Below are 12874 nucleotides of genomic sequence, written 5' to 3'. Positions count from 1 at the left end.
AATTTAATATACAGCATAGTTACTAGCAATTAACATAAAATGTTATAGCCTTTTGTACGGGGTCTGGCTAGGATAGAGTTAAACTTCTTCATAGATGCACAGTGCTGTGTTTTGGATTTGTGATCAAAACATCGTTGATAACACAGGGATATTTTAGTTATTGCTGAGCTGTGCTTAGACGGCATCGAGGCCTTTCCTGTTTGTCACACTGTCCAACCAGTGAGTAGGCTAGGAGTGGGACACAGCTGGGACAGCTGATCCCAATTGACCAAAGGGATATCTCACACCATATGATGTTGTGCTCAGCAATAAAAGCTGGGGGACAAAAGAGGAAGGAGGAGATGTTGGCAGTTATGGCATTTCTCTTCCCAAGCAACCGTTATGTGTGACGGAGCCCTGCTTTTGTGGAGATGCCTGAACAGCTGCAGGCTGATGGGAAGCAGTGAATAAATTCCTTGTTTTGCTTTGCTTGCATGTGCAGCTCTTGCATTACCTATTATATCTTGACCCACGAGTTGTCTCAGTTTTACCATATTGATTCTCTCCCCCATCTTGATTCTCTCCCTCACCTCACTGTTAAGGCGTGAGCAAATGGCTCGGTGGGACTGAGCTACCTACTAGGGTTAACTCACAACACATTTTAATATGTAAATTTTGAAGTGGAACTTCAAATTATTTAATTCAATATCCAAAGAAATAATATGATTTTAATTTTTTCAGTTGATCCTTTATTTCCTTACATAACCCAATACACATCTATGCTTTAAAAGTTTGTGAAGTCACCAGAGAGGCAAAATTCCACAAAATGCTTTAGCTACACCAGAATCAGATCAGGCCTGTGATAGAGTTCATGATCCTGGGATATTATCCATGACTTAATCTTAGACGAGATATCTCTTTTTCTTGGTTTGGTTTATAGAACATGATCTTTCTATAAAAATTGTCTTATAAAAACGGAATAGAACTATATATGCCTGATGCACATGTGAAACAACAAATTGCACGGTTTGTTATGTCCCAGTTTTAGTAATTTGTTTTGTTCTCTGAGGTCTGGTGGGTTTGGATGAATACTGTATGCTTCATCTTTTTCCTGAGAAAGGAAGGCTAACAAGGATAAACTGAATCAAAGCTATCAAAGGAAGCTCCTTGAATATCAGTATATCCTCTCTATAAGAGGAGTAGGTAAGATAAAGAATTTTTTTTTCACACTGTTGTCACTTACATCCCACTAATTAAAGCTATACATTTTAGTATCATATTTTCTTCTGAAAATATGTCTTTGAATTTGAATAATGACACATTTACATTACCTGAAATCTCCTTACCAAAATGAGAAAGTTTCATAATGATATCGTTAAAGATCAACATAAATGTACTCCTCATGTATATATAGAATCATAGAATGGTTAGGGTTGGAAGGGACCTCAAAGATCATCTAGTTCCAACCCCCCTGCCATGGGCAGGGAAATCCTCCACTACACCAGGTTGCCCAAAGCCTCATCCAGCCTGACCTTGAACACTTCCAGGGATGGGGCAGCCACAACTTCTCTGGGCAACCTGTTCCAGTGCCTCACCACCCTCAGAGTGAAAAATTTCTTCCTTAAATCTAATCAAAACCTCTCCTTTTTCAGTTTAAATCCATCGCCCCTTGTCCTATCACTACACGCCCTTGTAAAAAGTCCCTCTCCAGCTTTCCTGTAGGTCCCCTTTAGGTACTAGAAAGCTGCTATAAGATCACCCCGGAGCCTTCTCTTCTCCAGGCAGAACAGCCTCAACTCTCTCAGCCTGTCTTCATAGCAGAGGTGTTCCAGCCCTCGGATCATCTTCGTGGCCCTCCTCTGGACTCGTTCCAGTAGCTCTATGTCCTCCTTGTGTTGGGGACCCCAGAGCTGAACGCAGTATTCCAGGTGGGGTCTCACGAGAGCAGAGTAGAGGGGCAGAATCACCTCCCTCGACCTGCTGGCCACACTTCCTTTGATACAGCCCAGGATACGATTTGCTTTCTGGGCTGCCAGCGCGCATTGCCAGCTCATGTTGAGCTTCTCACCCACCAGCACTCCCAAGTTCTTTTCCTCAGGGCTGCTCTCAATCCATTCTCCACCCAGCCCGTACTTGTGCTTGGGATTGCCCCGATCCACGTGCAGGACCTTGCACTTGGCCTTGTTGAACTTCATGAGGTTCTCACAGGCCCACCTCTCCAGGCTGTCAAAGTCCCTCTGGACGGCATCCCTTCCCTCCAGCGTGTCCACAACACCACACAACTTGGTGTCATCTGCAAACTTGCTGAGGGTGCACTGGACAAAGATATGTTCTCTCACACACCTACATATAGACCTGTATGTTTAAATCACGGCATGTCCTCACCTGAAAAGCTCCCAAGACGCGGTGCTGTCATATCTCCACCATCATATATTTCAAGAGAGTCCCAATTATGTTCAGTGGCAAAGCTGATGACCTGGATCTGTAAAATACCACCACAGCACTTTTAAAACCAACTAGCCATGTGTATTTTCAAATGTTCTAGAAACAACAAAATAAAATAAGAACATGCCCCAAAGAAAATATAAACAAGCAGATCAAAACAAAAAACGTTCGTGTGAAAAAATGTGATTAAAACATCAAAGTTCCCTTTTTAAGTTATCTTAACTTTTAGAAAATATGATACTAGGTAAAAAGGATTTTGCACATATGTTGCATGATTATAAATACTCAAAGTGTAAACGAGCAGATAATCAAGACAGTTGCAGACCTCTCAAGTGCCTCAGTGATATCTTAGGAGATAGAAACGGTTTGCATTTGCATACCAGATTGAAGGATCAGGACCTGCTTTCAATATTCTACACAGTTAAAAGAGAAAGCTGCTTGTTAACCATTTCTCATTCGTATCCTCAGGTAAAAATAAAGTAACATAGATTAAAGCTAAACAAAGACAAACCGACAAAAACAAAGCACAGATGTTTCAAGTATCCCAAAAAATTATCTTACTGATTGGCATTTTCTGACACTTCTAGACAAATAAACAATTACTTTTTAAACTGAACCATAAAGTACTTAATATTCCATGCTTGACAGAACATAGACTTGCCTGAATACCTGATCCCTCAGTCACTATGATTTTCCACACACAATTCAAGCTGTTACCATAAGGTTCAGGGTAACCCGGTGAAAGAATAGTACCTCTCCGCTCAGTAAAATTCCCACTGCATGGCACTGAAAGAAAGTATTATCGTGAATTGTTACAAAACCTAAACCACTTAAGAGTAACAATTTTACTAAGCTAATTATAGTAATTCTGCATAGATGTGAAGCAATGACCTGAACTTAGAAAGCAATGTTATCTAAAATACATGAACGATATCAAGCATAAGATACAACTTGCATGAATAAACAATTCAGAAGCGAACTTCATTTTGAGCGAGTGCAGCCTAGAATAGCCTAGCAGCACAGCCTAATCACATCTTACCTTAGAGTAACAACAAACTGTAACATTAAACATAGTCATGATTGACAGAAATCATGTCAACTTACCCACAGCCTAAGATAGTTCCAATATTGGATGTAGCTGGTAAAGCAGTGTGGTACATTAAGTATTTTTTACTATATATGCAACTGCTTCTTTAAGGTTCAAGAAAACAGAACTAAACTAAACAAAAGCCAGAATACACAGAAATTGGACTCCTACATCTATTTTTAGAACAATCTAACTAATTATAGAGAAAATTCCTATGAATAGCAATGACTTTTGGATGTAAATCCAAGGAGAAAGAAAAGAAAACCTTTCAATATTTACAAAAAAATCTGAAAGTGCTAAACAACATCCCACTGCAGGTCTTAAGTAAACTAGCTATACGTAACAATGCTATCATTATTCAATGTACACTGTGCTTCTACTTGAAAAAAGAAATCATCATCCTATATGTGATAGAAACATACAATAAGTACTGTGTAATAAAACAAGTAAAGATACTTCTGGAGAATTAAATTCTGTCCCGTATTTCAAGCTGTAGATGAGTCATGAAAATAATGAATGTTCAAGAAAACGTGCATCACACTTGTTCATGCAATCTAAGTCATTATATGAAACACTATACTGCCTACCAGCCAGCTGGTACTCAATTACTTTTTGATATGGAAAACTGCTCTTTTAAATTAGGCATGACTGGTATTAATCGAAGGAGAGTGAATATATGTGTTAAATACTATTTTCTGAAACAGTTCCTGAATACTGATTCAGAGACATGTGTGACAGAACAGATGACTTAAATGTAATTGCTTACCTACACAGCTTGGTACTGTGTCATTCCACTGAGCTAAGGCATTAGGTACAGACTGACATCGGATAGCTTTTGAGCCTTGCAGCAGATAGCCAGGACTACACTCAAATCGAACAACAGAGCCTGCTGAAAACTCAGAGCCGATTCTCCTTCCATACCTAGGCTCTGGAACTGAGCTACACTGAGTATCACTTGTGCGTGGAACAGCTACATGAAGAGAGAAAGACAAAAAAAAAAAAAATGCTATGAATCCAAATGATAGTCATCACCTAAATGTAAACAGACCACTAAAAATGCTCACTGTTTCTTGTAGGACAGAACTCAATTGTATTTGTTTCTTTTACTTGTTCTGCTCATGTACTCTCAAAGAGTGGGCTAATTCTTTCATGGCTGTTAGCTGGATTGCAGTTTTGGGCTGTGACCACACACAGTCTTGCGAGTGCCATGGCAGCTTGTAAAGTAATTGACTTTGGAAGCACGTTCTTAGTCATGAGACATCAGTGAGTATTTCAGCTGCCCTCTTTAATGACGGGATACTATACCTACCATCTATTTTACTTATTAAATACGGAAATTTTGGATTCGCATTAGAAGTTCCTCATTAAAAGCCAAGAAAAATATTATGCTGTAAATAATCAGATATAAACCCAATGTAACATTATAAAATTTGATTTATCATGTTGGAGAATGCACAGTGATAACAATGTACCTTCAAGGCTATTTCAGTGTTTACAGTTGACAACAATTATTTTCACCAATAATTTCTGAGAATTCATAAACCTGATGTGATACAAGAACAGTTAAAAGATTGTAAGCAACATTTAAAGAGCAAAATAATTTTATTTTCCCCTTGGCTTTGTTACTTATAACCACACCTTTATAACAGGATTTTTTTTTTTGTACTTACTGACTTCTGGTACTGTGCATGTTGTTTGTATATCAAATTTGTTCTTTCCAAATCTCATTTTCCAATTTGCTAGTAAATGACATTTTTTTAAATATATATATATTTACAGAGAAAAAGATAGAAGCATAGTTTGCGTGCAATATCATCTATATTTTACACTGCAATAGAATAAGTGCACATACAAAATAATCTCATTAAATATAAGCAGTTGTTCTGTGTCAGTGGCATGTTCAAAATTTTTGTTTGCATTTCAAGAATTAATTTCAGGGGATCACTACATCTAGATATGAACAAGTAATGCCATGAAAATTGCCTGCCATTTGGTCCTTAATTAACAAAGACACAAAATAGCACAGAAAAACAGAAAACAATGTCGGCTCAGACTTTATTCCCGCTAGGTTTTCAAATGTGATGTTTCTGGGTTACTAATCCATTTTAAGACTAACCCTCACCTGGAGTCCATATCTGGAGAATCCCTACAACAGCCGTGCAAAGGTAAAAGACCCTATATAAGAATCAGATTAAAGAATATTCCATAATTGTCAGTAATCACAGCTGGCAATTTGCATACAGTCATTTGTAATCCAAACAGATGTTTTTTGTGTAACTAGCATTTTAAGCACCTCTCAACAAAGGATGTCAAATCATCTGGTTTCATCATAATATTGCCGTATGAAAGTTGCTTTCCTGTGAGCAAGCTCTCTGTCATTATAGAAAACATAGGGACAGTTTACTAGCACTCCTAAATTAGTTCATGTAGCTGAAGACTGCTATGTGTCCTTTTCAGACTGAAAGCTGCCATTTTACTTGGAGCGGCCAGTACGTAAAACAGCCACGGCAGTCACAACCATCCATGGCTAGAATCGTGTCAGACTATTCTATTGTCAGCAGGAAACACGCAATATCACGTTAAAATTGACATTTTGCTCAGTTTTTCACAGTTTTTACTAATACTATATTAATGGTTACAGCGAGATAAGAAATGCTGAAGATGCACAAATATACCATGTCATTCATGATAAGAGGCACCATTTTTCTAGTGTTTTGTTTTTTTTCCTGTTTTGAGAAGAACTGCCTTAAGAATAAATGTAATACAAGCCAGACATAACAACAAAGTGAGGTACCGTTTAAAAAGGAATTGAGATTTAAGTAATCCATGGCAAAAAGCAGTGCAGTTTCAAACATCTATAAAAAATTAGGAAAATAAGTGTGTCCTCTAAAAGGTAACATGACCGATGGCCCAGCTGAAGTGCCTCTACGCCAACAGACTACTTCAGCTGGAAAGGACCTACAAGGATCATCCAGTTCAATTGCCTGACCAATTCAGGGCTGACCAAGTTAAAGCATGTTATTAAGGGCATTGTCCAAATGCCTCTTAAACACTGACAGGCTTGGGGCATCGACCACATCTCTAGGAAGCCTGTTGTAAACCAGGATATAATGTGTCATGGAAACATATACAGAAAATAAAACTAACAGTCTTAGATCTGCTCTCTAATTACGCTCAGCAGTAAGTGTGTGGCTACGTATTTTACTCTTGTCACAGATTAGATCAACTTAATTGTTAAGTCACATTCCTCTTTTATTGTTCTTCCCTTTTGTCTTCCACAGTCCTTCCTCTTCCTAGTATGCTAACTTTCTTAATAGTCCTCCTTAAAATCTAATTTGGCCTCATAAACTAATTCATGTATTTGTACGGTAGAGCAAGTAAGGAAGACAAGCATTAATATCCCATAAATTTCTGGGTGGTAGAAAGGTCATTACTTTGCGTTTTAAGGAGAGAATTCTGTAATATATTATATGTTATTGTTTCTTAGGTGATGTCATAGCAGAAAACAAGACTAAGATAAACCCGAAAAAATGTAGTTCCCAATCTTCTTAAATGTGATTGTTCCTAGCATATTTCAACATACCTGACTGTAATATTCTGAGAGACTGGATATTCATTCAGTCTGATATTACAGATGCCCTTTACCTATTGTATGAAATACACAAAAATGTGGTCATCTGAGAAAACAAATGAAGGCATAGATGACATGCAGCTAAAAAGAAGTTTTTGAGAAAGTGGCATTGCAAAAGCCATTAAATCCAAATCAAAAGCTACAAACCTTATCTGTTGCTTGCTCAAACCAGAATCTGAAATAATGCAAGCTATAACTTTTTTTCCCCTCTAGCCTTTAGTTTTTGCCTATAGTGTTAGCAACCTAGTCTTCTGAAGCTGTATCACAGAGACATTCCATTTTCTATAGTAATTATCCTCCATCTTTTAGCAAATATTTCATACTGCTGTGAAACAAAATTGAAATCAGCCCAGTGGAAAAGTGAACAGGGAAGAAGGTCAACCTGGAATAGAGGGCGATAAATAAAATGATTGACTTTACAGACCAGATTACTGTGTTCAATATGAGAGTGGATGTTATTCTCTGGATTATTTAAAAGGCTAGCAAGGTGGCGGTCATTGGAAATACGATCACATGCATCAGAAGAAGAGAGAAGAATCTCAAAATGATAGAGCTTATTAAATACAACAAACTCATTAGTCAATACATGTATACATACATGTGTGCATTCAAGCCCTTAAAATATATTTTAAAATATATTTAAAAGACCTGAATATTCAAATGGCTTCACAATTCTTCTGAGAAAAATAAAGTGGCTTTGTCTGACTCATTTTCTGTTGATGCAGAGAACACTTCTCATTTGTTAAAATTTATTTCTTACAGTTACTAAAAAATAAATGTAGTCCAAATAAATGACTGAAATGAGGCATATCATTGTGCTCACCTGGAGGCTTACTGTTCAACAGCAATATATATCTGTCTGTGTGTATGTACATACACATACAGCTAATGGAATTGAGGCTTTGTATCACCATGAGTTCTTTAAAAGCAGCAAAATATAACTAAACATTTTAGGCATATGAAAACCAAATAGAATAAGACAGAAAGGTATCATTCATATGCAAGTGGCTGATAACTGAAATGCTGAAAGCTGTTTTCTAATTCCAAAATTTTATATTCCTCCTCTTTTCCAATTAATTGTGCATGATAAATTTGAATGCAAGTGATGCTTTCGATGTGTTGGGTAACAAAAAGGGCAGGTACTGATATCTTGAGCTACATCCAAAGTAGAGCATGCAGTCATGGTGGTATCTTTGTATCAACATAGAAGTAAGAAGGCTTGAAAACAATGTCCAGAAAGCATTTGGACAGTCTCAATAAGCTCCCTACAACTATGGAAATATTCCTGAAGTGAGACAGTTCTTCAGTTGTTTTCATTAATTTGAAAAAAAAAAGAATCTTGATAATATTATTTAAAACGATTCAAAACTACTTCTACATTTCAATTAGTAAAGCTGAAAAGCTAGTATATAATAAACCGCAGTGTTCAACGACTCCCTCATTAAGCTCATTGAGTGTGTATGCAATACACTTAGTGAACTGCCCAGAAGCCCCTTGGGGACTGCATTTGTTGCCTGTACGGGCAATGGACCTGTAAGCACTGCTCCAGGTGTCACCAGACTGCATTCTTTAAGACACATGGATCAATTTGGTGTACTAAGCTGCCTAACAGCATGCTAACAGACCTGGGCATGCTGTCTCATTCTCCCATTTCAACTGCAGTGTGCAGACATGTACATAATACCACTTCAAATTCAGTTGTGTCAGGAACAGACCTGCAAGTCTTAAATCTGCCACCCACTCTTCGACATTTCAACTGCCTCACAGTCTCTGCCATACCAATTTTACCTCCAAGATCTCCAAGAAGACAAAATTTCTTGAACAAAACTCTTGAAATATCAACTGGGAGTACTAAGCAATACTCATACAACTAAGCAAATTTCCCAAAACCTTGACCTGAGTTACAGATATTCATAAGTTAATCTTGAAAGTGTCTTTGGCACTTCTATCCTCTTTTTATGGTACTATACTGAGGAGGACGTGAATAGGCAGCAGCAAGGGAGCAACAGATTACAGACTACTGAGAGAGGTTGGACATACTCAAGTCCACGGGGCCAGATAGAATTCACTGGAGAAAACTGCCATTATGAAGCAGTGTACCACCAGGAGAAGTCCCTGATGGCTGGAAAAAGGTTAAGGTTAGACCCATATTTGAAGAAATACTATAAGACCTAAGAAGAATTCAAAATAATACATTGTGTAAGATTGGCACCAGTGTCTTCCATCAAAAGCAGACATGTTTACCTTGGTAAACAAAGTGGAACCCCCTGGCTGACGCCCCACTCTTAGCACTAAATCGCAGAAGAATTTGATTAGATGTAGCCAAAGGCAATGTCTCTCCTACAAATGAAAACAGAAAAGAAATTAAATACACAAAATAGAAAGAACAGTTACGACTCAGCAGTATGTGATCAAATATATTGTTAAAAGACAGTTTTATGTTTTCGTCTATAGTTAAAGAAAACATAAATAAAAGTGTATAAAATTAAATTTGCCTTGGAGGCTTGAAAACTTGTCAGAATAAAAAGACAATGATTGAACAGCATAAACTTTCTGACATTTACTGCAGCTATTGGAACTAGGGCTCCAATAAACTACTTGTCTGGGGAACCCTACTGCCATCTGGGGCCAAAATGATTAGAAGAATTTTTGATTATTTTTTTTCTATGATTGAGAGTTTTACCTTGCCTTGCAAAACACATTAAAAACTAAAACGATTTGAAAACTGCCACAGAGACTCTTCATGTGATGTTTACCTTTTCAAAACTAAAACTGAGATGAGAGAGAACAGATTCATGACTTGTTTTATGTAGTTGCTTCAATAAAATATATGGTCACACATGAACTATATTACGTTATTAACTTTCTAATAACATTTCAAATTTTATATATTGACTTGGGGATTAATAAAAGTGTTTAATATACTTTATTTCCTTTCCTGAGATATCTATAAAAGTTCAGTAATTAATCGCTACAGACAAAATGACAGTACTTATACACTGCAAGGATGCCAGTCCATATGACAATTGTTTTTATTCTTACTGGATTATATCAAGCCATATTTTAGGAAATTCTACTGAAATAAAAGATAACTCACTAATTTAAAGTATCTTAGATAACTGGTAAATAGAATTTATAATTCTTTCACTTACATTATTTTACTGTTATCATAACTAGCGATTCCATGTAAAAGAATCCTATCCTAAACCAATGTATATCAGATACGTTACAAGTAACAGATAAAATTAAAGTTTAAATTCCCTTCAATTATTTTCAAATAATTGAAAATAATTGAAGTGAAAGTGAAAATAAGTGAAGTGAAAGTTTCAACTTTTTTATATGTTTGATGCAGCAAAATTGAGTGCTTAAACAAGTTGTCTCTTCAATTCAAACATTCTTAAAATTAATTAATTTTAAAATCAATTTTTGAACTCTTATTATGACACAAATAGGTAGGATTCACCAGAGGAAAATGATTAGCTGTATTTTTTCAAATAATAAAATGTTTTCTATAAATCAAGTAGATATGTTATGTTCTTCAAATATCAAGTATTCTCCGATTATTCAAAGTGAAACCCAAGAAGCCATGAAAAGCCCCGCATCGCAAAGATTTTAAACTCTCATATAAAATCTCCTAAATACTAGGAGTGTATGACAAAAAACATTCATAGCTGCAGAAATTTATTTATATATTATATGCTTAAGATTAACATAATCATTATATATATGTATGTTGGAAATCTTGGCCATGCTGAAATCTATATAAGTTTAATCACGATTTCACAAGGTCAACATTTTGCTATAGTTACCTGAATGCAACAGCTGGCCTGCTTTTAGTCTAAGTGCATGTTTGCATACAGATAATTGCATTTTATGAATACAAGTAATTTGTGTTTAAATTAGACATTCCGAAAGTGTAGTTGTATAATTCACAGAGTTTAGGGGCAGAGAAGATAATTATACCATCCGATCTGCCCTCTTACATAAAGATTGGAGAATTTCATTTAATTATTTCTGCACTCATCCCAGTGATCGTTTTTTGCCTAAACCATATGTTCCAGAAAAACGTCCTGATTCAAAGATTTAGAAGGTTCTTCCATTTCCCTTGGCATTCTGTTCCAACGACTTTATTACTATATTCCCAAATGAAATTCATAAAATTCTCCTGATGTTTTTCCATACTGAGCTGTGTGAGAAACGTATACTTCTTTTCACTGTTACTTACCTGAGTGGGATCCAGACAGTGAACTAAGCAGTCTAGCCTGAGAGTTTTCTCCATCAAATAATTCTGCCACATCATTCAAAGCTGTCTGAAAATATGCAAATTGTCCAAACACAACTGCAGTAAAAACAAAAAAGAAAGAAAAAGAGAGGGAGGAAAAAAAATAAAAAGAGGTAAGACAAAATGAGAAACTAATCTTTAAAACCAAATTTAATGAGATATTTTTGCTTGTCTTAGTTATCAGTAGATTCCTGCACAAATCCTTTCCCAGTTAATTTATTGTCTACCATGATAAAACAGCTGTATTAAACATAAGCAATAAGAATCTGGTGTGCTTTTCAGTATTTGCTTATTTTTAATTTAAAAAAAAAAGATAATTAAATCATTCTTTCCTCAAAATTATGCTCTCCAGTCAAACAGGTCTTGTTCCTTATTGAATGAGTACCTATGAGAATAAGAAAACTGGGTATCTAAAAAGGAAAGTTTTTTACCAAAACTTCATTACCAACCTGAGCAACTGTTAGACAGCATCTACTGTCACATATGATTAGTTGCTCATACAGCTTTAATCTGAGGAAGATGTTTTAAGCTTATCAATTTGGCAATTTTTCTAAGATCGTAATTAATACTCATTTTATCAGAAAGGCTAAAAAACCTGATTAAATATTAAAAATATCAACATGTCCCTGGTTTTGACATATTATTACACTTAATTTGCACTTTAAGTAATTTAAAGTGTATTAACAAATAAATCATTTAATTATACAACACGTCACACCAGTAAATATCAAATGGTTCACTGAATTCAAATATCAGATAGCAACAGAGACGAAATAAAAAACCAGTAAAATCAAGTCAATACAAATACTACTTCACCACTCAAGCCACCCATATTTTATTGACAAAGGAGGTATATGTTTTAAAATTATATCTATTCCAGATTCTATATACAAACCACAGGTCTTCAATGCAGCATAATTTCTGTACAGATTATATTTTATAACTTTCTTGTAAAGTTCTTAATTTTTATTTTTTTTTAAACAAATTGTGTAGACCAATCTCCTGATTCTTAAAAGCAGGGCTGAGCAAATTTTGAAAATCAGCAAAAATTCTTCTTTCAGCTACCTATACTTAATTGACGTCATGGTGAAGAATGTTTTCTTTAAGTCCAGTTGGAATTTGTTGTGCTACAACTTGTGACTACTGCCACTTGTTCTCCTACTGCATGATTCTGGAAGGAAGGGTCTTCCTTCACTTATCTTCTCCAAGCTGAAGTTCTGTCAACTTTTTCTTGTACTTCAGCCTCCTAATCATCTTGCTGGCAATCTTGGGCTTGTTCTATTTTAGCAATCCGTATCTGCTAACTTGGAAGCACAAAACTGTACACATGGTTTCCAGATGCTACTTCACGAAGGCTGTGAAGAGGGAAACAATACCTTCTCTTGACTTGCAGGCTACATCCTTGCTAATGCAGCTCAGTGTGCAGTTAGTCTTCACTGCTGCAAAGGCA

At 36.0% G+C, this 12874-nt stretch overlaps 1 protein-coding gene across 1 annotated transcript in view; it reads right to left on the bottom strand.

Moving 5' to 3' along the window:
* CSMD1 (CUB and Sushi multiple domains 1) overlaps positions 1 to 12874 on the bottom strand; it is a 1221578-nt gene that overhangs the window by 166622 nt on the left and 1042082 nt on the right. Inside the window, exons 32-36 of the mRNA XM_086608338.1 lie at positions 11368 to 11481; positions 9387 to 9482; positions 4278 to 4481; positions 3086 to 3210; positions 2365 to 2461 (exon numbers count right to left, since the gene is read on the bottom strand). Of these exons, the coding sequence (XP_086464464.1) occupies positions 2365 to 2461; positions 3086 to 3210; positions 4278 to 4481; positions 9387 to 9482; positions 11368 to 11481 (636 nt within the window). The remainder of the gene's footprint in view (positions 1 to 2364; positions 2462 to 3085; positions 3211 to 4277; positions 4482 to 9386; positions 9483 to 11367; positions 11482 to 12874) is intronic.

Source organism: Tauraco erythrolophus, chromosome 2, assembly GCF_009769465.1.
Source record: "Tauraco erythrolophus isolate bTauEry1 chromosome 2, bTauEry1.pri, whole genome shotgun sequence".
Classification (NCBI taxonomy): Eukaryota; Metazoa; Chordata; class Aves; order Musophagiformes; family Musophagidae; genus Tauraco; species Tauraco erythrolophus.
Note: the sequence above shows the minus strand (reverse complement) of the source record. Positions and strands in the feature narration are given on the sequence as shown.